At 45.9% G+C, this 25,629-nt stretch overlaps 1 protein-coding gene across 6 annotated transcripts in view; it reads left to right on the top strand.

Annotated features, from left to right (window-relative positions):
- The window catches only part of LOC307225663 (guanine nucleotide-binding protein G(t) subunit alpha-3), a 61,308-nt gene that overhangs the window by 25,444 nt on the left and 10,235 nt on the right, over positions 1 to 25,629 (top strand). The window contains exon 1 of one of the 6 annotated variants that reach the window (XM_079993727.1): positions 11,025 to 11,050. The exons of 4 other annotated variants lie outside the window; for them this stretch is intronic. Coding sequence is in view for 1 of the 2 variants with exons in the window: in XM_079993722.1 (XP_079849848.1) it covers positions 18,680 to 18,797 (118 nt within the window). In the remaining variant the exon portion in view is untranslated. Of the gene's footprint in view, positions 1 to 11,024; positions 11,051 to 18,559; positions 18,798 to 25,629 lie in introns of those variants that run through there. One more of the 6 variants, XM_079993722.1, reaches the window with a different exon arrangement.

Raw genomic sequence — 25,629 nt, 5'->3', positions numbered from 1 at the left:
ATCAGAAACCAGGATGGCTTCTCTAAATCAGGGGCATCACTGGAAAATAGGGACACTTGGAAGGTCTGATAGTGTTCACACAAATCCATGCTCACACAAAGCCATGTTCACACATTATACTGTCTGTGTGTGTGTGTGTGTGTGTGTGTGTGTGTGTGTAGTGATCTTTGTGGAGATGCCAACATAGTATTTTCCTATGTTTCTATATATGCTGTAAGCCACCCAGAGTGGCTCGGGGAACCCAGACAGATGGGTGGGGTATAAATAATAAAATATTTATTATTAATATTATGTGGGAAAGGAAGGGTTAATCCATTCCTACTAACTGTAGTCTCCACAGAGCTCCCCCCACCATTCATGTGGCAATTAAATTTGAAAACAATTGCCATGAATATTCAAGCCTAATTGCCACACTGAAGGGGGTGGGCAGCGGAGGGTCACAATGCATACGAAGGAAGGTGTAATACCATTTAAAATCCACCCCATGCTCTGCCCTCATCCAAATGATCTGCATGGAAATTAGGTTTAAGATCAGCTTCCAATGGAGAAGCCTCATTGCTGTGCCCGGAGCAAGCCAAGAAGAGGAGTCTGTAGGCTGGATTGTGGGTGGCGGGCAGCTGTACAGGCCGCATCCAACCCCCAGGACTGAAGTAAACATAAATGTAAAGATGAAAGAACTTCTTTAGATATGGAGAGCAATGAATGAGCTATGCCTAAACAGCATACTTAGAAATATTTGTGCCCATTTTCCCTCATATTATTGGAGGAAAGGTAACAAGAGGAAAGGCTGTGTTCTTATTGTTCCATTATGTGTACCAAAGCACGGTGGGGGGACTGATGGATTGCACAGCCTTAGGTCCTAATGGGAATGGGTGTATTCCGGAAGTAGATGTTCTTTGCACGGCCCTTTCCCACCGCCCTCTTGTAAATACACCAGTTAACTGCAGTCTTGTCTGAAGGCTTACATCCAGACCTGCCTCAAATACAATGCAAAGGCAAGCCTAGGAGGATAAATGCCAGCTGCCTTGAAGCAACAGGAAAGCCTCATTTCCCTCCTCCAAAAATAAGACCGGAAAACGTACCTCAGGAGCAGCACAGCAGCTAATGGTTAATGCCCAGCCTTGATCATCTGGTCCAAAAGTTAGTGGCTTTTTTCCTCCACAAATGTCCTCAAAGCTATATGAGGAGCTCCATTCAGAACCTTTGCCACAAATAGCCCTAAATTTTATGTGTAAACCAGAGTTGTTGTTGTTCTTCTTCTTTTTTAAGTTGTTGACTAAGATTACTTCCAAGCAGCCTGTTTATGGAATATTCCTGCTGGTTAGTTTGCACAAATTTGCAGGGAGGTTAAACAACATTGGGTATTTATTGAGTGTTCCTTCTGATTTGTTTGTGAGGAGGTTATATGATAAGGCATCAAACAATCATTACTCCATAATTTCTAGAGCATTTCCCCTTTTCTTTCCTTTTTGTGAAATGTCAGAGTGAGGAGGGGGACAGTTTTGCTGCATAAGATGCCAAATCAATCTTAACTGAACGAACTGAATTTGTTGGCATGAGATTGAACCCAAACCTTAAAATAGTGACTGCCTGGAAGCACCCTAAATGCAGGGTTTCTGTGCATGTGTCTGCCTTTGGATTGCTAGATAAACTTCAGGGGATCCAGAACATGGCAGCAAGTTTGCAGACTGGTCAGTATGAAATTATTGTGACAGTACTTGGACATTTTCATTGGCTTCAGTCACAGGTGGCTGGTGCCCATCAGAACTGGCAGGGCAGAAAGCAGAAAGATGGAGCTAGAGTCAGTGACAGGCAAAGCCAACTAATTCTAATGTCCCCATTTTCATAGAATCATAAAATTGTAGAGTGGAAGAGACCCCAAGGGTCATCTAGTTCAACCTCAGGAATCTCAACTAGATCATACATGACAAATGGCCATCCAACCTTTGCTTAAAAACCTCCAAGGAAGGAGAGTCTATCACCCCTTGTGGGACTCCGTACCACTGACAAACAGCTCTTACTGGCTGAAAGTCATTCCTGATGTTTAGTTGGAATCTCCTTTATTGTAACTTGAATCCATTGGTTGTGGTTCGAGGACCCGACCCCCGCGAAGTAAAATGAAGACACAGGGACACGTGATATAAGGTTAATGGGCTAGAAAAGGCCACAGCTTTATTGATTACAGCAATGAAAAGGTATTGGCTTAGGCATTGGATCGCGAAACAAGTGGGTTTATTCACCAGGGGTTCATCACCTGTTGATGCTAATCCAACTATAGGCTCACCCCTGATGTCACCGAGGGTCGTGCCATGGCCTCCCGCCAAGCAGGCTTCGGACGGAATACACGACCGCCAGATTCCATTAACGGAATACCCCTAGAAATTGAAGGCATAGGCGATGGCCACACCTAGCACTTCGACACACCACAACACATTATTCCAATGCCTAACCTACCCACCAATACCACCAAAAAGTTGTGACGATTGCTACGAGGTAGGCGAAAAAACCAAAAAGCCTAATGCCAAATGGAAAAACTCCTACCAGGCCCCCCGGGCAACCGGGGCGACCAACCTAAGGTCCATAGCAAGGCCAATGACCTAAGCCCTAACTCAAAGGGAGTGGAGGGTGGGTGACTCGCCCAGGACGACAAAGAGAAATGAGGCCGGGGGGGAGGCTGGCACTGCAGCATAAAGGCTGCTGGACACGCCCCCCCATGGCACCTGGTTGGACAGCCACCGGGGGGGCGTGAGTGCCAGCCAGGTGAGCTGGAGGCAGGGGGCAACGCCCCCTGCTAGGAGCGGTGCTCGGGCTCCCGTCCACAACCACTCCCCTCTCTTTCAGGGAGGAGAGTCTTTGTGGTTCGAGGACCCGACCCCCGCGAAGTAAAATGAAGACACAGGGACACGTGATATAAGGTTAATGGGCTAGAAAAGGCCACAGCTTTATTGATTACAGCAATGAAAAGGTATTGGCTTAGGCATTGGATCGCGAAACAAGTGGGTTTATTCACCAGGGGTTCATCACCTGTTGATGCTAATCCAACTATAGGCTCACCCCTGATGTCACCGAGGGTCGTGCCATGGCCTCCCGCCAAGCAGGCTTCGGACGGAATACACGACCGCCAGATTCCATTAACGGAATACCCCTAGAAATTGAAGGCATAGGCGATGGCCACACCTAGCACTTCGACACACCACAACACATTATTCCAATGCCTAACCGCCACCCGAGCTAAAGGCTCGCCGCCAATACCTTCAAAGCTGCAACCAATCCCAGATGCTTTTTGCTGACACTAGCTAACCAAATGTTGTTCCCCAGATCCGACAAGTGGATGCCGTCATTCCGGTATGAAGCTTGGTCGCTGATCCGGATACGGTCATGATAAATGACTCGGCCATACATAAAGCGCACTCAACGGGCTACCGCCCGATTTACGAGTTACCTGGTTCTTATAATGGCCATACAGCTTTGCGTACCGCGCCAAACAGTTCTTTTCAAGAAGGAGGACCAGAACACCGTTGTTCTGGGACACAAGGCTGCAAATGCATTCAAGTCTCTTTTTATGCTCCACAACAAGTCCACACTCCTTCTGTTAGCGAGGTCATTCTCCCCAAATGAGAGGACCAGAACACCGTTGTTCTGGGACACAAGGCTGCAAATGCATTCAAGTCTCTTTTTATGCTCCACAACAAATCCACACGGAGGGCCGAACTTGGCTACTTTCTCCCACAGCAATGGCATAAGCTCCTCCCAACACATGCCTCTTGTCGAAAACCAGGAAACTCGAACACCATGTGGAAGGCCAAGATTGTGTGCAAGGCCGCAGCTCACCGCTTGTACGCGGGCCCAATGAACTATACTGTGGCCGCAAATCCACACGCTTCTCCTGAGCATAGCTGGGGGTAAAAGACAGAAAAGAAAAGGCGGATAAGTAGGGTAAAGCTGCAAGTCGCATATTAGACTTATAAGCATTGGATTTCCCACCGGCCCATTTCTTTGATCCTGTCCGCCAGTAGCCCCAGGTGCGCGGCCGTGGTTGCAGCGCCAATCCTAAATGAATGCGCAGCGTACTCCTGGGAGGATAGACCACAAGCCTCAATAGCCTTGCGAAGTACTCTGGTGAATTGATGCCTCAACAAGGGTGACCCATCTTCATGGACCAGAAACGGACCCGGGCTGGGCGGTCTGAGGTAGAGGTACCGCCTAGTGTCCTCTACCGAGCATGGGCTCTGCTGTGCCGACGCCGTGAGCTTAACTAGGACACCTTTACTAGCCTGATCAGTCTTGGACTGACATATACGCACTGTCATGTTAGAATCGGACAACTGCACGTCCTCGCACAGGAGGCCGCGTGTTGAACCTCGTGCACTAACTACAAACACCACCTCACCAACTCTAAGCGTGCCAAAAAGGCGATAGCGTAGCAAATTGACCTGAGTTTTATGCGTATCTGTGATAACAACTCGGAAGAAATCGTCTTACGGCCCTCGGCCCTGTGAGGTTGTAACCTGCCCCAACCCTCAATGGCTCTATGGATCAAGAAGTCGCTACCCGGGTCATGAGCAAATGTAGCTTTTGAAAAGAAGCTGATGGCGGCTACGTGAATATTTAAGGTTTTAGGAGCACATCCCAGATCATAGAGATGGGAAAGGTACTGCAAGACAGCGTCAGTGGTAGGAGGTACGTCATGTGAGAGCCCAGATAACCCAGACCTGAAACCAAGGAAATCACACCAGGCCTTCTTGTAGGACCTGAGAGTGGAGGGTGCCACGGACGCCAATACTCCCTGTATCACTTAGCGTCTCCCACGTTCCACAGGTGCTCCGGAAAGACAACGACAAAGAGAAATGAGGCCGGGGGGGAGGCTGGCACTGCAGCATAAAGGCTGCTGGACACGCCCCCCCATGGCACCTGGTTGGACAGCCACCGGGGGGGCGTGAGTGCCAGCCAGGTGAGCTGGAGGCAGGGGGCAACGCCCCCTGCTAGGAGCGGTGCTCGGGCTCCCGTCCACAACCACTCCCCTCTCTTTCAGGGAGGAGAGTCTTTCTGGCCCTAACCTCATGAGCAGGAGAAAACAAGCTTGCTCCATCTTCCATGTGAGAGTCGTTGAGATATTTGAAGATGGCTATCTTATCTCCTTATCAGACAAATTGCCTCAGCCATTTCTCATAAGGCTTGTTTTCCAGAACCGTCATCTTGATCACCCTCTGCACACATTCCAATTTGCCAAAATCCTTCTTAAATTGTGATGCCCAGAACTGGACACAGCATTCCAGGTGTGGTCTGAACAAGGCAGAATAGAGTGGTACTGTTACTTCCCTTGATCTGGATGCTTCTGTTGATGGCGCCTAGAATAACATAAGCTTTTTTTTTTTTTTTTTGCTGCTGCATCATGTTAAACTTGTGGTCTACCAAGACCGCTATATCCTTTTCACATGTCCTGCTAGTAAGCCAGGTGTCCCCCATCTTATAATTGTGCAGCTGGTTCTTCCTGCCTAAGTGTAAAACCTTACATTTGTCCCTACTGAAATTCATTTTGGTCCGGCTCTTCAATCTCTTAAGGTCATCTTGAATCCCAATTCTGTCCTCTGTGGCATTGGCTCTCCCTCCCAGTTTGGTGTCATCTGCAAATTTGATAGGCAGCCCCTTGATACCCTCACACTAGTTATTTATAAAGCTGTTGAACAACAACGGGCCCAAGGTGGAACCCTGCGGCACCCCACTTGTCACTTGTTTCCAGGATGATGAGGAACCATTGATTAGCCAGTTCCACCCTCTGGGCTGGTTATAAGAAAAAGGCAGACATGTGGGGTCTGAATGAGGCCAGGATGACGTTGGTGTGGCAGTGCCCCATTGCCCTAATGAACCAGCCTCTTGACTTGTGTGCTTACCTGAACTTTTGTAGAGGCCCGTCCACCTGTCCCTTTTAATATCTACTGTCATGAACTGAATGAATTTAGGTCTATTGTCCCAGGAGAAGCTGCAGGATCAAGAGTGGGAAGAATCCATAAATGAAAGCCTGGCTAAATCCAGATGGTTACAGGAATTAAGACGGCAAGAGGTTCGTTTCAGGGAGTTGCGTCTCATATACATAATGCTTTGACCTATTTCCAGCAATAGCAACTACTGCTGGAGGAGTGAAACCAAAATACAAATAGGATTCTTGAAGATATTAATTAGATGAGGTGGAGAGAATATTCTGGGCATGTGATACTCTCTTCAGATTACTGTCTGGGTACTGAGATGACTGCTACTAGCAACAACAACTGGCTATATCATGCAGTGGGTATGCTCATGGACTGTAAACTGGAAAAAGGGATGGGCAAATCTGTCAATTTCACTTTATCTCCATTTCTCATTTTTCCAGTCCTAAATTCTGTTCTCCACATTTCCACATCAGTTTGCAATGTTTTCTCTTTCATTTTTAAATATATTTGTTAGATAAGTCCTTTTGAAAATTACCAGAATTTGATGCAAATTTCTTCCACTTAATGCATTTTTTTGCATTTTTGTCCAATATGCACTTTTTAACAAGCAATTGTCCCTAATAATGCATTTTTTGGTATGTTATTTTACTAATATATGCATTTTATGCACACCTTACTTGGCTGGAGAACTGCACTGCATATTTTGGAGAATTATGAATTTTGAAGATGACTCTGTTTCAGTTTGCTCATTGTTTCAGAAAGTCCAAATTAGATAAGTTTGCCTTTAAATGCAAACTGAATTGAATCCCTCCACTCACTCCCTAGCTGTAAATTCCCAATTCAAATTTCACATCAATTGTAAATTGAAAACTCAAATTCTTACTAAGTACACAATATGAGAGTAACAAAATTAGGATGTTGTTGTTCTTTAAAAATTAAATACTAGTTGGAGGTGGTCAGTAGTCTTCCCCACAATATGAAGGGAGAAGATGTTTAAGTTGTCCTTCTCCTGGTGAGATATGAGGCTAAAACTTGCCACTGGTGCCATATCATGCAGGGAGGGAATATTTTTTACTAAGATGAGGTGAAGATAGCGACAAGCAAGCCTGCTTGTCTTTGAGGTCTGCCGTCTGTTCTAGTTAAATTTGTTTTTTAATAGTTCTAGTTCCCTCAGCAGTGTTAATTGTAACATACAGGCAAGGAGTGTATCAGTTTTATCTGTTTTACTTCTATGTGGGTTGAATGGCCATATATTTTAATTGGAGAGGTGATGGGAAAACAACTGCTTCAGCTCGGTGTTCAGCTGATAAGGAACGCTTAACCACCCATCTTGCCTGAAGGATACGCTGCAGTTTTGACACTTTCATCATGATTAACATGCTAGCACAGACCTACAGTGCTTCAAACAAGTCTACCAGAACTCCATTGCCAAATTTAATACAGAGGTTTATGCTGAACTATGACTCAGCAGCTGGAGCAAGGAAGGCAGCAATACCTGCAAAGCAATTGTGGCAAAAGGTACTTAATCTGTTTTATATGGACAGCCTTGATCCTTTACATGGTGAGTGTGCAAGGAATGGGGCTGGAGGTGCCATATTCAAAATAAGAGGATCTGCTACATACTCCTTTAATGAAAGGTTATTAGGAGCTGATACATATGTTCCCAGGCAAACGCCAACTTCTTCCATATAATGAAACATCAACTGTGTGTAATAATAAACTTGGCACAACAGACTTGGCCACAACAGAGACAGGTTTGAATGCCATAAATGGTACATTGGCCAGGTTAGTGGAGACAACAAATTATCACTGTATCACCACAGCAAAGACCTACCAGCAAAGAAACTGAAGTTAGTGAAGTTTTGAAGGTACATCAAGATGGGGATGGGTCTGAGCTCAGTAAGTCCCTATGAAATACAGTAGCAAAACAATTAAATGATATCTATCAGGATCTGAACCTGAACTTGGAAACTTGCTTTTACATCAGTATGAATGCTCAAGAGATGGGCTTGGAGGAGTCGCTTTTCATTCTTAACCTAACCCCTCTGGCTATAGACAGGAGAGGAGTATAGTGACCACCCACTTGCTACCTTCCAAGGAAATGATCTCAGCCCTTCACCTAATCTGATTTGTTCAAGCCCCAATCAGGCGTGTTTTGATGGAACTTTGGGGACTTCAGATTGACACACCTCATTTCCTGCCCTACAGTGAAGACAGGAGGAAAAAGCAGCAAATGGTGGGTGAATAAACATAGCTTTTCCTAAGATGAAAGTTGGATATTATACCCAAAATCTCTAGCCCAATGTATCATCACTGCCTTGCCTTCTTCATCTTTTGTATGCCGTTCGTTCAGCTTCCTGAGTCCTCATTTCACCAAGAACTTCAGTTGCCAGTTTTCCTACTCATACCCCAGAGAGATGGGGCAGCTCTTCCTCCTCTCCTCAAACCCACAAGTCAGATTTTTTGAGCTCTCAAAAGAGCCACAAAGGAAAACAGGGAGCAACAAGGGATTAATGGTGGTTCCCCCCCCCCCCGGGCAATTACTAAATTCACTTCTCCACATTCCACATCAATTCATGGTGTTTTTTTATTTAAAAAAGGAAGTCCTCAGTAATAATTATAAGAATCTTGTGCATATTTCTTTTAATATACACATCTTCGCAAGCAATTCTCACCGAAATAATTTATTTATTTCATAAATTTGCACACACAAAAACCTCAAAGCGGCGTACCAGGGATGAAACAGCAAGATCAAGAAAAAAATCACAACCATGCTTTAAGACATACAAAAGTCAAAATACTAAAACAAATGAAAATTACCTCAGCTTTCTAAGCACCTGGGTAGGCCTGTCAAAACAGGACTGATTTTTAGCAGGCAGCAAAAAGAGTACAGTGAAGGCACCAGCTGGATCTTAATAACGAGGGAGTTCCATAGTTGATGCACTGCCACACTAAATGATCCAGTTCTTACAAATGGGTAAGAAAGGGTATTCTGTGGCATCTGCAGTCGTGCCTGTTCTGCGGATTGAAGCGGTCAACTGGCCACATGCAGAGTAAGGCGATCTTGTAGGTAAGCTAAGGGCTTTGTATGCTAATAGTAACACCGTGAAATTGGCCCTGTAGCAAATTGGCAACCAGTGCAGGTCTCTGAGCACACGTGTTACTCACTCACAAGGCCTCACTCATGTCAGCAATTGTGCTGCTGCATTCTGCACTAACTTAAGCTTCCGGACTGAAAACGAGTTGCACCTGGTAAAAGGCAAAACTCTTTTAGGATGAAGGTCTTTTGTATCAGCCTCTTTTGAGCCAGTGTGGTGTAGTGGTTAAGAGCGGTGGACTCGTAACCTGGTGAACAGGGTTCGCTTCCCCGCTCCTCCACATGCAGCTGCTGGGTGACCTTGGGCTAGTCACACTTCTCTGAAGTCTCTCAGCCTCACTCACCTCACAGAGTGTTTGTTGTAGGGGAAGAAGGGAAAAGAAGATTGTTAGCTGCTTTGAGACTCCTTAAGGAGAGTGAAAGGCGGGATATTAAATCCAAACTCCCCTTCTTCTCCTCTCAGGACAATGTTCCTGCCTAGAGCTGAGCCCACAGATAATGTTGCAAGATTTGGAGCCGGGCAGCATCTAATGGTTAGCTGCATTCTGTTTTTGCATTAGCGTAGGAAGTAGGGATCAGGTGAGAGTTGCACAGAGGAGAGTTTCTGCAAGCTTCTCTATGGTAAACACATAACCACACATAAATCCCTTTGCTTTATTAGAGCAGGAATGTTGTGGTGCAAGGAGGAAGGGCAATAGGACAGCATCTGTTTTGCAAACAGAAGGTCCTAGGTTCAAAGGTAAAGGTAAAGGTACCCCTGCCCGTACGGGCCAGTCTTGACAGACTCTGGGGTTGTGCGCCCATCTCACTTAAGAGGCCAGGGGCCAGCGCTGTCCGGAGACACTTCCGGGTCACGTGGCCAGCGTGACATCGCTGCTCTGGCGAGCCAGAGCCGCACACGGAAACGCCGTTTACCTTCCCGCTGGTAAGCGGTCCCTATTTATCTCCTTGCACCCGGAGGTGCTTTCGAACTGCTAGGTTGGCAGGCGCTGGGACCGAGCAGCGGGAGCGCACCCCGCCGCAGGGATTCGAACCGCCGACCTTTCGATCGGCAAGTCCTAGGCGCTGAGGCTTTAACCCACAGCGCCACTGCCAGTTGTTGCTGTTGGCATCCCTCTGTCTTGAGAGACAATGGAGTGTGCCTCTGGGGGTGAAGTCAAACCAGAAACCAAAGTGACTTCCCCGGGGGAAAAGCCTGGGCTGCCCAGACAGCAAGACTCCCTCCTCGGTCTCACTGATGTGGTCCAAAGGAAAGCAGAGTAATCTGTTTGGCACCAGCTTGCCTGTAGCAGGCGTACCAACCGTCTTAGGGTCTCCACTCCAGATTTGTGTAGGGTTTACTCCATGGCCTTTTCTTCTCCCAAAGATTTCCTCAAGGCAGCAGAGAGATAGGGATGGGGTATATTCACAATGAGGGGAACTCATGATGTGAGCGTTCTGCATTCAAAAAGTCTGACACCGGGTTGAGCTGGGTCCATACCCCTCTGAACGGAAATATGCAGTTCAGACATTCTTAAAGAAGGCTGTGCTGTACAGTGGTGCCCCACAAGACGAATGCCTCGCAAGACGGAAAACTTGCTAGACGAAAGAGTTTTCCGTTTTGGAGGTGCTTCGCAAAACGAATTTCCTATGGGCTTGCTTCGCAAGACGAAAATGTCTTGCAAGTTCCTGAGTTCCAGAGGAGTCTCAGTCCGCACTGGATCCTTTGCTTCAGGCGGCAGCTGAACCTAGTCTGGGGCCTGATTCTGAAGGGCCCCAGTCTGCACAGGTTCCCCTGCAACAAACACCAGCTGGGCCGAGTCAGGGGCCTGAGCCAGCCCTGGCTCCAGATGTGGGGATTACTTCATTGCCTCCAGCTGGGCAATCACTTACACCTGCTCCACTACCGGTTGGGTCAGGGGAGGCTGAGGTGGCCTTTGGGTCTAGTAACCCACCAACATCTCCTAAGATGCAGAGACTCAGGTCTGAGAGAAGGAGAGACATGAGTACTCACAGGAGGAGTGCTCGTCTTCAGGCGAGACAGGGGGTGAGTCACTGGGGGATCAGGACCAGCTGTTACCCTGACAAAGATAAAAGGCTGCTGGACCCTGCCCCAGGTTGCGGGAGCAGCGTTGCTGTTTGCCAGAACCTGCCTGTGAACCTGTGCCTGACCTTGCCTGGTTTCCTGCCTCATGTCCTGCCTTGGCCCTATCGGACTGACTCCTCATGGAACCCTTGGATTCGGGACCGGACCTGGACCGTGTTGCTTGGGTTAACCCCGGGCCTGGCGCACCCATTAGCTTTTCCTGTGTACCTTAGGTAGTTGCAGCCTTAGGGCTTAGCTAGAAATGAGGAGAATCATTTGCACTGGGAGGAATACTCCAGATTTTCACCGGAATTAGCAGGACAGAGTGCACGCCCCTCTGTCTACTCTGAAACAAATCCTTTAGAATTCAATGGGACTTACTCCCAAGTTGGATTGCAATCTTCACCCTTTACCTCCAACAGCTCAGGTAAAAAACAGAGGGCCAGATCCTTACTTCTCTCACTGACAAGCACCAACTTTGGCAGGTGGGTGGGACAACCCACCTGGCAGTCATCTGACATCATAAAGGCATCAGGTAAAGGTAAAGGGTAAAGGGACCCCTGACCATTAGGTCCAGTCGTGACCGACTCTGGGGTTGCAGCACTCATCTTGCTTTATTGGCCGAGGGAGCCGGCGTACAGCTTCCAGGTCATGTGGCCAGCATGACTAAGCCTCTTCTGGCGAACCAGAGCAGTGCATGGAAACGCCGTTTACCTTCCCGCCAGAGCGGTACCTATTTATCTACTTGCACTTCATGCTTTCGAACTGCTAGGTTGGCAGGAGCAGGGACCGAGCAACGGGAGCTCGCCCCATCATGGGGATTCGAACCGCTGACCTTCTGATCGGCAAGTCCTAGGCTCTGTGGTTTAACCCACAGCAATTCCCAAACGCTTGGCACCCAGCACTGCTCAAAGGCTGTGCAAGCCCTGTGCTCAGTGCTTGGGAAGGCAGAGCTGTGCACAAGCGTTCCCTACCTTGATGTGCTCTGCACCTGATACCAGGTGGCTAAATGAAAATACACGGCAGACCAAATGGTGTGGAGGTTTTCCACATTCCAAGTTAGATATAGTTGTGTGGGTTGCCTGCTGTTCTTGTTTCAAAAAACAATATGAACATTTTGATTGAATGCAGAAGCACTTTGCTCAGATAATATTTGTATTGCAAAATGCATATATGTCAGTGATCCGGCTGTATACAGTGTGTCAGTTTCCGCAGCAATTATCTGCAGGTGTTTATCCTGCCATCTAGTGCACAACAGCAGTATTTTGTATCAGATCTTCAGATCATTTAATGACAGATTTAAGTTATATAGTACAATTAAGTTGGGTTTGGTGCACTTGTGTAACAGACCAACTAATGAAACGAAACATGGATGAATGTGGTAAGAAAAGAGCTGGGAAAGTGGGAATGATGGTGAGGCTGTATAACTGCAGTACAAACAAATCAGGATGAAGCCTGACTATACCTGGAAGAGCTCTGACTTTGTTTTTCAGGGAGATCAGGACTGTCTCTAATTCTTTTTTTTAAAAAAAAGACTCTTCTTTTAAGCAAGGCCACAGTAAAAATAGGAAGCTGCTTTAAACTGAGGTAAGCCATCAGTAAAGTCACCCAGGACTGTGGAGGATGCTTGTCAAATTCAATTGTTGTGAATTCTCATCCAGATTGATGGGCAAAGGTAGGGTTGCCATACGCCTGGAATTTCCTGGACATAGCTGGGATGCAGTCATCGGAAACAATGTCCGGCCGTAAATTGCTCAAATGTCCATGTTTTCACTTTTTGGAAAATGTGTCCGGATTTTCACTTATTGAAGGAGGGCAACCCTGGACAAATGTGCATACCAGAACTTTGTTACATACTGTTCTAACCCAGTTCTTGACCCAAATGAGCTCTCAAAATGCATTTGAAAATGTGTATTTTGAGAGAAAGCAACATAGAAAAACACAGTCTCGGGGGCTTCCAACACTTGGGGCTCGTGGGCACATTTGCAAACCAGAGAGCATGTTGTGGGCATCATGCTCACTCTGCAACCACACATTCCCACCCTCTCGCCTCTCCCCAAATTAGGCTTGAAGAAAGCTGAGGTTCTAATGCTGTTGGGCCAAATCTGCCATGTAGGGTTCCTGAAAAGAATGTGGCGAAGGCAGGAGACCAGGGGAGTGACCCAGGAGAGGGGACCAGCCATGCCACCCACAAGGCAGGAGCCAGGGGAGGAGGGAGAGTCAGGGCAGTTGAAGGCAGAGGAAGAGGCGCAGGATGTAGCTGAGGAAGAAGGGGCAGTTCAAGCAATGGATGGGTCAGTAGATCCCCCACCTTCCCCCACCCCAGAGTCTCCTGGAACCAGGAGGGGCTTGAAAAAGGCAGAGCAGCAATGACTTCCATGCAGGAAACGTCTCAGGTGGTGGGAAAGGAGCCCCTCGGAGGAGGCTATATAAGCCATAGAAGCGGAGGGGCCCCACTGTTGCTGCAACTGCTCCATAAGGCGCAGACCTGCAGACCACCGTCTACAGGCGAGAAGCAGACGTGTCGTGTGAATCTGGAGCACCACGGAAGCTGCTGCAAAGGTTTCTCTTGCCAATAGACAGTAAAATATCAGGCGTGTGCTTCTTCTTTATCTGGGATGGGCCGTAACAATGCATCTCACAGACACTCTATCCTAAATGATGACATACCAGGATCTCCAGGCCCATACTGTCATTTCAATTTGCTTAAAGTGAAGCCATGGAATGATTTTCCAGTGTTCTCCTTTCAGTGAAAACCACTGAGTTTGCACCTGTGGCTCAAAATGGCTTTTGGTGCACCAGCCACCAAATGCACATGGAAGAGAATAGTATGTATGGTGTTTTAGATTTGCATGTTTCAAATATGATAAATGTTGTTTTTTTAAAATGGTATCCAGATAATACACCAGCATTTCTGATCAGGCACTATGTCTGCAAAAAAACCAGAAACATTTGTTCCCAAAGTTTGCCATGTGAAATGACAGGGTGAGTGAGAGTGGAGGAAGGGCATGGAGAGATAGAGATCTCTTTTGTGACTGACAGGTTTAACTTCTAATCAGAAGAAATAATTTTACCAGGGCTCTTCAACTGCAGAAGTTTGGGGAAGGGTTGTATCACTTTGGACTCAGCTAGATTGATAAAGAAAAAGCATTTTCTGTGCGATATAACACTGTGACACCAGGTGGCGCGGTGGAGTCCCGTCTTCCCCTACTGCATTTCCCTGTGTGAGTTTACAATGCATTTAACTGAATTGCTTCTTTGATGTGGTCTACCGTAAATCCAAGGGACGCAGGTGGCGTTGTGGGTTAAAGCCTCAGCACCTAGGACTTGCCGATCGAAAGGTCGGCGGTTCGAATCCCTGCGGCGGGGTGCGCTCCCGCTGCTCGGTCCCAGCGCCTGCCAACCTAGCAGTTCGAAAGCACCTCCGGGTGCAAGTAGATAAATAGGGACCGCTTACCAGCGGGAAGGTAAACAGCGTTTCCGTGTGTGGCTCTGGCTCGCCAGAGCAGCGATGTCACGCTGGCCACGTGACCCGGAAGTGTCTCCGGACAGCGCTGGCCCCTGGCCTCTTAAGTGAGATGGGCGCACAACCCCAGAGTCTGTCAAGACTGGCCCGTACGGGCAGGGGTACCTTTACCTTTACCTTTACCGTAAATCCAGCCTTGTTCTTGTCTGCTTTGTGCTCTTTGCTAGTTCTGCTCATGGTTTGGGTAGCACTGGGCTCTCCAGTCCTCCTGCCTGGGTGCTAGAGGCTCACATTTCTGCTCCTGTCAAATCTACAATTTAGTTTATGTGATTTTTGGTGCCAGCTGAGCAGAGCACAGTGCTGAAGCTGTTTTGTTCCACTCATCTTAACTCTCTGGTCCCTGCACTCCTCTTTCTGAAATATTGCAGGTTACTCTTCCAGCGCATCTCTTCATTGAATGCCATGTACATCACAGAAAACCCTTTGCTCCCCCCAAAAACACGGGGAGAGAAGGGATACCCCAAAATCCACTTTAAAGCACCCACCACAGCCCCCTTTCATCTCTTTGGCAGAATTTTTTTTTTTTTTACATAGGGGCAATTCTTGGATGTATATTACTATACAAATTGCTAAGACACAATAGGGAAGATTAAGTGAGTCCTTTTTTAACCATCTCCAAACTGTAAAGGCTGCCCTTGTGAGAAAAATCACTACAGTTATCTTTCTGAAACTTGACAGGATCCATCTCATCCAAAGAGGCAAATTTCATTAGTTTCTGCCAAAAATTAAAGAATAATAAATAATAAAAGTATAGACAGTTCATGCAACAAAAAACCCTGGGCCTATTTCTCGGACATTTGGATGGATGGAAAGGGCTTCTGTGCCTGCAAAGTCTACCTAACACTCTAAAGGGGGGGGGGAGGGGTATAGTTGTTTCTAGATTTCCCTATAGTGCATTGGGAAGTCACCAAACTTTGCTTTTCGAAACTAGGATTTGGCTGTGAAGTGAAACCAAACCAGGCAGCTTCTGACGCACCAGACCAAATTGGCTGTTTTCTGAAGAAGTGAGGTCCAAACCAAATCTTGTGGTCCGTTTGTAATTTTGAAAAATAAATGAAGCCCCCAGATATGCTTATCACTGCACTGGGCTTTCAAACAATGCAAATAAGGATGCAAAACCTCAGTGGCGTAGGCTGAGTGGAAGCAAGGCAGGCAAGGCATGGGCACTTGCCACTCACAGAGCAGGCTGCTTGTATGCTGCTGGAATTCCAGGTCTACATTCCTGTGCAAAGGCCCAGCTCCTGCTCTTGCTGTGCACTGAATATTGCCTTCCATTGACAGCAGTGGCTAAGAGGGTCACTCGGATCCTAAACCTCTCCTGCCTTGGGGGACACCTTCAGGAGAGGAAAAGGCTAAGGAGTAAACCCTACACAAATCCAAGACGCATTGTACGCCTCCTTCTGGCAACTCCTGCAGCCAAGCTGGTGCCAAACAGATTACTCTGCTTTCCTTTCGACCACTTCAGTGAGGCCAAGAAGGGGGTCGTGTAGTCTGGGCAGCCCAGGACCCCCAGACACACTGCCCAGGCTTGTGCCCCAGGGAGGTCACTTCAGTGCTACTGACCCAGTGGTTTGACCTCACCCCAGAGGCACACTCCATTGCTTCTTGAGACAGTGGAATGCCAACAACGTCAAGTATAGGTGTTGGACCAATGACGTTGTCACTTTCCCACATGAATACCACCTTTTCTCCTTCTGGATGAGATTTGCAAGAGAATCATAGAATCATAGAGTTGGAAGAGACCACAAGGGCCATCGAGTCCAACCCCCTGCCAAGCAGGAAACACCATCAGAGCACTCCTGACATATGGTTGTCAAACCTCTGCTTAAAGGTAAAGGTAAAGGTACCCCTGCCCGTACGGGCCAGTCTTGCCAGACTCTGGGGTTGTGCGCCCATCTCACTTAAGAGGCCAGGGGCCAGCGCTGTCCGGAGACACTTCCGGGTCACGTGGCCAGCGTGACATCGCTGCTCTGGCCAGAGCCAGAGCCAGAGCCAGAGCCAGAGCCGCACACGGAAACGCCGTTTACCTTCCCGCTGGTAAGCGGTCCCTATTTATCTACTTGCACCTGGAGGTGCTTTCGAACTGCTAGGTTGGCAGGCGCTGGGACCGAGCAGCGGGAGTGCACCCCGCCGCAGGGATTCGAACCGCCGACCTTTCGATCGGCAAGCCCTAGGCGCTGAGGCTTTAACCCACAGCGCCACCTGCGTCCCAAGCCTCTGCTTAAAGACCTCCAAAGAAGGAGACTCCACCACACTCCTTGGCAGCAAATTCCACTGTCAAACAGCTCTTACTGTCAGGAAGTTCTTCCGAATGTTTAGGTGGAATCTTCTTTCTTGTAGTTTGGAACCATTGCTCCGTGTCCGCTTCTCTGGAGCAGCAGAAAACAACCTTTCTCGCTCCTCTATGTGACATCCTTTTATATATTTGAACTTGGCTATCATATCAACCCTTCACCTCCTCTTCTCCAGGCTAAACATGCCCAGCTACCTTAGCCGTTCCTCATAAGGCATCATTTCCAGGCCTTTGACCATTTTGGTTGCCCTCCTCTGGACACGTTTCAGTTTGTCAGTGTCCTTCTTGAACTGTGGTGCCCAGAACTGGACACAGTACTCCAGGTGAGGTCTGACCAGAGCAGAATACAGTGGCACTATTACTTCCCTTGATCTAGATGCTATACTCCTATTGATGCAGCCCAGAATTGCATTGGCTTTTTTAGCTGCCGCATCACACTGTTGGCTCATGTCAAGTTTGTGGTCAACCAAGACTCCTAGATCCTTTTCACATGTACTGCTCTCAAGCCAGGTGTCACCCATCTTGTATTTGTGCCTCTCAAATACATGAATACCACCTCTCACATGAATACCACCTTTTCTCCTTCTGGATGAGATTTGCAAGAGAAGCAACTGCCTCATTCGCCACATGCATGCAGAGCAGCATGGGAAGGAAGCATTTTGGGGGGAGACAGAGCTCCCACCCTGTTGTTACGTAGCCTGCTGCCATAACTGTGAAGTTTAATGAACTGGCCTCATTGAACAGGGAGACACCAATGGAGTTGGTTTGCCTGCTGACAGAGAGTGCTATTCCCCCCTCAATAGCAAAGGACACAACCAGACAAAGGGACACTCCAATCACCTTAAAGGTCCCACTGACTTCCGTTGTCATTAGTGAACCATCCAAGTATGTATATGACATTAAATTCCCCAAAACACAAATCCCTGCCCCAAAGAGCTTACAATAAAGAACCAGTATGGTGCAGTAGCTCTAGTGTTCGACTTCGGTGGGGGTGGCCCAGATTCAAATCTCAGCTCAATTATGAATTGCATTGGGGCGATTTTCAGCCAGATATTATTTCTGCTCAGTCAAACCTACCTCACGGGGTTGTTGTGAAGAGTACATTTGGAAAAGGTAAGCCTTCTGTGTCATGGAATAAAAACACAGCTGAATAAAAAGCAAACAATGTGGGGGTTATGAAGCCAAAAAAGGGGGGCTAAGGATAAAAAGGCATGGAGGTGAACACTACATGTAAGTTTTTTAAAACTTCTGTGTTTTAATGTTATAAGCTGCCCTGGGACCATAAGGTGATGGGTAGATAAATCAGCAGCAACAGCAGCATCTGACATGGTCCCTGATTTTCTCATTCTATTAAGCATGTGCCTAACTGTTTTGATCAATGGGAATAAAACATACTGCTTTACTTTGGTTGCACCATATATCCCCCCTCCCCTATGAAACTGCTCTGCTGGTGTCACACAAAGTCAGAGTCATCGCATTCATTGCTGTGCTTTTTACACATGCTTTTCCAAAGGTAAAGCAGCATTGTGGTACATTTACATGTCTGACATCATAGCAAGCTGACTTCATGGGCATCTACAAAATCCCTTCTGTCCTGTCCTCTGAGACATGTGACAGACCAGAAGCCGCTCTTTGGAGTGAAGGCAGCCAGCAGAAAGAAGGCTGACTAGGAAATAACTAAGCTCCATTGTAACACTTCTGCACTAGGCTCCTTGTGATTAGACATCACCAGCTTGCTTGGACAATAAGCTAATAATTTAGCTCCACAGTTATGGGCAGTGGAGTCAGCTCTGAGTCTAAAGAATCAGCCAAAAGGTCACGGGAACTTGAAAAAAGACTCCAAGAAGATGCCGTGAGAGATGCCAGGACAGTCAAGTTGCTCTTGTTGGGTAAATATATGTCATTTCATTCATGAAACGGCTACATTAACGTTTGCATGAATGGGAGAAGTTGTTTGATAGTCAGAAGTGTTCTGAGCTCTCACTTTGGGTATGCCACTTATTTTAATCATGAAATTGAATGATAGAGACTGATAGGAACTGGAAATGAGTGGTTTTTGTTTTCAGATATTTGCTGCAAGTCACAAGCCACTCATCAGCCTGGAGACACTCAGACCAACAATGGAGATATTTGTGTGGCTGCAGCCTTTACAGGTGCGCTCCCTTGTTGGATCTGCTTGCACAGAATGGATATGGATGCACAATCCATATAGGCGAATGTGACACTGGGGGTGGCATTCAACTAGGTTTTACTCAGAGTACACCCACTGAGTTTTATTGTCCTTAACTTAGTCATGTGCCGACTTAGGGTGAAACTGAGTTGAATAGCATCCTTGGCAATGCACATGGAAGATGTCTATTTAAAAAAACAAAAAAAGCTTGTGGTATAAATGTGCATTTCCTCCTGCATCGCAATGGGCCAAGCAAATGACAGTGCATGGATGATTCTGGGACAGGGCCATAGAGTTCAGTTCCGGAGAACGTTCAGAGTGGACGGCCCCTGTAGCCTTGATATGATATAAATCAGGAAAAGAATGTGCACACAGGAAAAGAAACATGTTTCAATAAATCTAAAGAGACTTGCTTGCAGATCATGTTAGCCAAATTGTGACTGTTGATTTACTGGGATATGAAAATGTGAATTTGTGAATAGAACAAATTGTGAACAGTATACTATCTGGATAATTATCTGATAGTAAAACTGTCTGCTTTTGGGGGGAATATATAGCATATCACCTAAAATACATTCTAAAAAGTTAAAAGCTAGCACTTGTAAATGTGTTTAATGGTTTCTCTGATTAATAATAATTTTAAAAGACACCAGATGCTACTGGTTAGTTTTATAGTTTTATAAAGCTGTTACAGCTTGTTGAATCAAATACTTAACAAATGATACAGTGAGGGGAAATGCACATTCTGCCTGCAGCTTAAAAAATCTTCAGCTCAAAATATTTTGCTCAAAAGCTGCTAACTGCAATCCTGAAAATCTTTATAGGCATGTTTAGCCAGGAAGCATTCAGGATGGAGCTCCATGGAAATGAATGGGAGTGCCACATGTAATTTCAGCTGATCCTGGGTCATTTAAAAAAAAATATTATTATTTTGCAGTACTAAGGATGTGTGGAAATCTTGTAAATTTCCCTAGTCTTAGACCTTTTGCTTCTTTAGAATTCCCAATCAGATTTGCCTTGAAATGTTTGCTTTATGTGAACCTTGATGGGATGGGAGAGGGGTGCATTCTGTGCCACAGAAAAATGGGTTTGTTGGGCTATTGAAACTCTTCTTGCGTCCTGTGAAATTTCTTCCATTTTTTGCCAGAGTAAGAACCTCCAGATTTAGGGGTAACTCTGGGACACTTTGTAGATGGTAATTATATTTCCTTTAGACAATTTGTGGTTGCTTCTCCTGTATTTTTTTACTTTGTGGTGGGTGGACACCAAAGAATTCATACTCAGTTTTCAATATTGCTTGCTAGGAATGATCTCAAAGCCAATTTATTCTGCAATAGTTTCACAAGGATTATCCTGAGCTTAATGCAGAAGGATGATTATCACACTCCCATGTCTTATTTTACCACCGTATTAAGGACCAGATGTCAGTATTGTTTCTGTAGCAGCAATAAAGCACCAGGGAGAAAAGATCAATGACTATTGACTAAGAGTCCTGGTATACGTAAGGAAAACAGTACACTGTTTATATTGCTTCTAGTTCTGAATTTATGAAAGGGGTCATTTGTAGCTGTATTAATTTCTGTCATTAGCATTTTTTATTTTTTATTTTACTTCAGATAGGTTGGGGGTCTTTTTCCTGCAAAATTTAGGGAGTCTAATTCACCAGCAATCCATTGTCTATGGAAGACATGACTCTGAGGATGGAATCACACCCCAGGGATTTGAATAGAATTATCACAGCTACCACATGGGAGCTTGACATTTGATGTTTCTTTCAGGCGGCTCACACAGACCCTTTTCATCACACACCAAAATGACGCCTGTCAATGGAAAGGGGAATTTGCTTGTGGAATATTTATTGCCATAAAAAGTGGAGTAATTCCATCCTGAACTTCTGGAGCAAAAGATAAGGAGGAACTATACAGCTGTCGTTTTATGGTTCCCTAAATTTTACAGGACAGACAGCTGCTTCCTTATCACAACCTGAAGTTTGGTTGACAGGTGCAGCAGAATCAGGTGGTAGAATCCAGACTCTACCATTTCAGGTTGCAACATCATTTTTTAACCCTCCTACAAAAGAGGGTTTGTTTGTTTTCTAATCCCTACAGCTAAAACAGGGGTTGAGAACCACATTCTCTCACAGAGAACCTTTGGGAGCCACTTTCCCAAAGGTGGACAGAGACCAAGGCAAAAGTGGGTGGATCCAGAGGCAAATATGGGCAGAGTGCCAGAGGTGAATCTTCCCCTTGCACTCTAGTGTGGAAACCCACACTAAGCTGTGGCCCTTCCCCGCTGCGCACTGAGAATTTCCCACTGTTTCATTGTTGCATTTATTTCAGTTCTTTCAGCTCATTTATAACTTTCCAAATTTAATTCAAGGATGTACATATGTGCATCAGCTGAGCTCTGCAAAATTAAAAGTGTAATAAAGGTGATTGTACATATGGCTATAACAAGATTCTTCCTCTGTGGTGCTTTGGCAAATGTGGAGTGCACCGGCACACCAGAAGTGCACAAAAAGTAGCTGGACACGAGCATAATCATTCACTCTGTTCTTCTTCGGAGGGACTGCTCTGCAGTCTCCTGCCTTGAGGTAAGGTGTGTGTCCAGCTGGGAAAGAACCTTCCCAGTAATTGCTCCAATGCTGTAGAAATCCATTTCCTGGGAATCCCCCTGATCTCCATTACTTCCTGTTCTGCACTGCAGATGGTACCCAGCAGCTGGCAGGAGACATAATGTCCTCTCCTATTAGCCATTGGGAATTTAAATTTTTTTGCCTGCCTGAATTTGGCCAATCATAGGCAGGCCTGGAGATGGGCTTCCGGGGAGCGGACCTGATTGGTCCAGAGTCAGAGTCTTCACTCAGGTCTGCTTAAATGCAACTAAAATTTGGCTTAAATTCAACCTGCCTCCTCTCCTCAGTGCCACAGTTGTCATGTGATCTCCCACCCACACCCTTCCCTCTTTGCTTGTAATGCACCCTCTCCTCAAAGGGCGGTCTTTTGCTACAACCTTGATATTCTTCAGCTGCCATATTTCAGGGCCAGGGAGGATTTCCCCCCCACAGGCTTATTGGCTCGTTCTGCAGGTTTTTTTTTTTATAATAATTTTTATTAATTTTCCAATTTTTAACACAAAACAACAACAACAACAACAACACACAAACATCAACAAATACAAACACATACAAAGATATCATTTCTTAACCTCATTTTCATAAGCCTCTTTTCTCGGACTTCCCCATACCTCACCCTTTTTGCATCCTTATTTTACAGTTTTTCAACAACTCTTTTTGCCAATTAAGTTTAAGCTCATTATCATTCTCAATTTTACCTTAAATCATCAAACAGTTTTAGCTGCAATTCTGCATCTCCCTTCCCCTTGACATTTTATCACTCCTCTATTTTACAACAGTTCTTAAGATATACTTTAAACTTCTTCCAATCTTCCTCCACTGTCTCTTTCTCTTGGTCGCGGATTCTGCCGGTCATTTCTGCCAGTCCCATAAAGTCAATCACTTTCGTCTGCCATTCTTCCAGTGTGGGTAGTTCTTGTGTCTTCCAATACTTTGCTAAAAGGATCCTTGCTGCTGTAGTGGCGTACATAAAAAAAGTCTTATCCCTCCTTAACACCAATTGGCCGACCATGCCCAGGAGAAATGCCTCCGGTTTCTTGTGAAAAGTACACTTAAGTACCTTCTTAATTTCATTATAAATCATTTCCTTGGGCAGGTCCACCAAAGGTGAAAGAAGGTACCTTCAGCTTCATTACATTTCCAACATTTATTATTGGGGAGATGATAAATCTTCGCAAGCTTGACTGGGGTCATGTACCACCTATAAATCATTTTCATAATATTTTCTTTTAAGGCATTACATGCCGTGAATTTAAATTAAATTCTCGTTCTGCAGGTTTTGCCTCCCTCATCGCAATTGTCACAACTTTGGCAGGTTAGGCATTGGGTATGATCCTTAGCCGAGGAAGGAGCTGAGCTTGTATGCCTCTGCCACCCCTCCGGGTTGTAGGGTATCCTGCTAAAGGAATCCTAGGGGAGCTACGTCTGTCCAAATGCCCAGGCAGGGGCTGAGGGCCATAGCATTGCTTGCGAAATGATCCAGTCAAGGTTGCACCTACCTGTAGGCTAACCTCATCCCAGGATTGACCCCAAGAAATCTTCTGGCAGGTGGGCTGGATGATATGGGAGATACCCAGTTCCTAAGCCAAACAAACCTCCATCTGTAATTGTTAAAACTGTAGCCTGATTTAAACCAAAACAAGTGTCAGTGTGTCCTTTATTGCTGCAGACACGGCATTTGATGCCCTTTGGGGCTCATGGCACCTGTGCATGCACTCTCATAGCATATTCAAGAGCTTCGACACACAACCTGGGAATTACCAACATAAGACTTACTGTAGTTTAGGCATTGCCATTCAGATGCCCATTTGCTTATAATTTTTGCTGTGATTCTTCAGCCTTCCCTGTACTTTGCATGTATACGATGCTCATGTGCTCTTTCTGCTCCACAGTAAAAACATTGTGCCTAATGGCATTTGCGTTTATTCAGAAATGCATTTGGGAAATAGCAGGGAGCAATTCTGAATTTGCAAGTCCCAGATGCAAAACTTTTGTTGACAAAAGTTGTCATTATTTATACAAACTTGGCAGGCAGGAGCTTTGCCTAATCATGGAACCTGCTGCTTGTGTTTCTCTCTCTTCCTTACATCGTGGGTTTTAGGGATCACTTTCCATATATTTGGTCATTTGTCATGATTCATTTGCTTGAGTTAGGGCAAGCTACATATTACACGCAAATTCATATCATGAAGCTCAGCCTTTTAAAATGAATGAATAAATAAAAGGTAACCTCAGCAGCCTCATATTTGGAGTGAAGCCATTTTTCTACTCAGTGCCTCCCTTTCACCCCTCAAGCTGCTCTCACCATCACCACCACCAGATCAGAAATATGCTCACTCCTGTAAACACATGCCTGGAACTCATGGTGAGGAAATAAAGCTGGAGAGATGGAATGGGCTGGCAGGGAAAGGGTTAAGCATCACTTGACTTCCCCCCAGCTCAAAATCTCAGCCTCCAAAAGGTTTTTCATTTAAAAAGAAATAATACCGTTTCTTTGTTACATACATTTTTGTAACATGGATCATTTGTCCCTTTATCACTCACAGTTGACTGTTGCTAACTTGCTGAAATCTGTTTTCAACAATATTTTTTGAGACTGTTCCATTCTAACTAATGAGGATGCAGGGCTGAAAACGTTTTGGAGGTCATCCGCCCCAGTCTCCTTTCCCTACGACTTTAAACTAAGTGGGTCCTGAGACTGGGTCCGTTCCACTAAGAGTGAGGTCTCACATACATGCTGTAGTCCTTGAGTGATGGCTTGCTGTGTTTGAAAGCAGCAGTGTGGATGAACACCACCTACAGAACTCCCATATTGCATCTCATTCGGTCATTTCCGGTGGAGGCAATTCTGCCAGAAATTAATAAGTGATGAAACACTGGATTGTATCTAACATACTCAGAGTAGAACCAATGAAATCAATGGACTTAATTTCATCATGACTAACAATCCATAAAGTACATGCATGTGCAGGTGAGTCCTAAGTTTGTGCTTGTAAGTGAATACACTGGCAGCATCAATTTCTTGGTGCTTTACAGAGTGCCATAAACTGATATCTATCAGCGAGAGATTGAGAGTGAATGGTCATCAATAAGCAGATGACACCCTGCTCAATCTCTCTGTTCCATCTGAACTGAAGGAGGTGGCTAAGCTGTTAGACCATTTCTAAGATGTGGTGATGAGCTGGACTTGGGCCAATAAACTGAAATGGAATCCTAAAAGACAGAAGTGTAAGGGTTAGTTTTCTAGTCCAGGAGGTGGGGAGACAGCCTGTTCTGGATTAGGATTGCACCTCCCTGCAGGAGCAGGTCAGTAGCTTGGGAATAGTCCCTAGAGACTCAGTTGGCCTTGGTGACTGGGAGTGTCTTTTTCCAGCTCTGGTTGGTTTGCCAGCAGTGGTCTCTTTTGAACAGAAATGACTTGGCAGCTGTACTCCATGCTCTGGTAACTTCCAGATTGGCTGGCATTCCACCTAGATGTCCTCTGCCTCCAAATTTAAAAATTACATGGCTGCCAGTTCATTTCTGGGCCCTTAGCACTACCCTAGTACTAAGGGTAGTGTTTAAAGCCCTAAACCATTTAGGCCCCAATATCTGAAAGAGCATCTCCTTCCCTACAGTTTAATATCAGCAGAAGAGGTCCTTCTGGTAGCCCCATTGTCTTATAAACTTGGGTGGGGTGACCTGGGAAAGGGCATTCTTTGTGGCAACCCCTAAGTTGTCGAACTAGTTTTCCTCAAAAAGGCTGAAGATGCACCTCTTTATCCTGACTTTTGAAACATGAGATGTCTCCCAAGGAGACCATCTAAACAGGAAATAATAGGGGAGACAATGTACTGTAGTACTGGAAGGTACTGTCATGGTACCCTCCAGATGTTGTTGGACTACAACTCCCATCTTCCCTCACCTTTCGCCATCA

This window comes from Podarcis cretensis (genome assembly GCF_951804945.1).
Source record: "Podarcis cretensis genome assembly, chromosome: 10".
NCBI lineage: Eukaryota > Metazoa > Chordata > Lepidosauria > Squamata > Lacertidae > Podarcis > Podarcis cretensis.
This window is presented reverse-complemented; position numbering and strand designations above follow the sequence as displayed.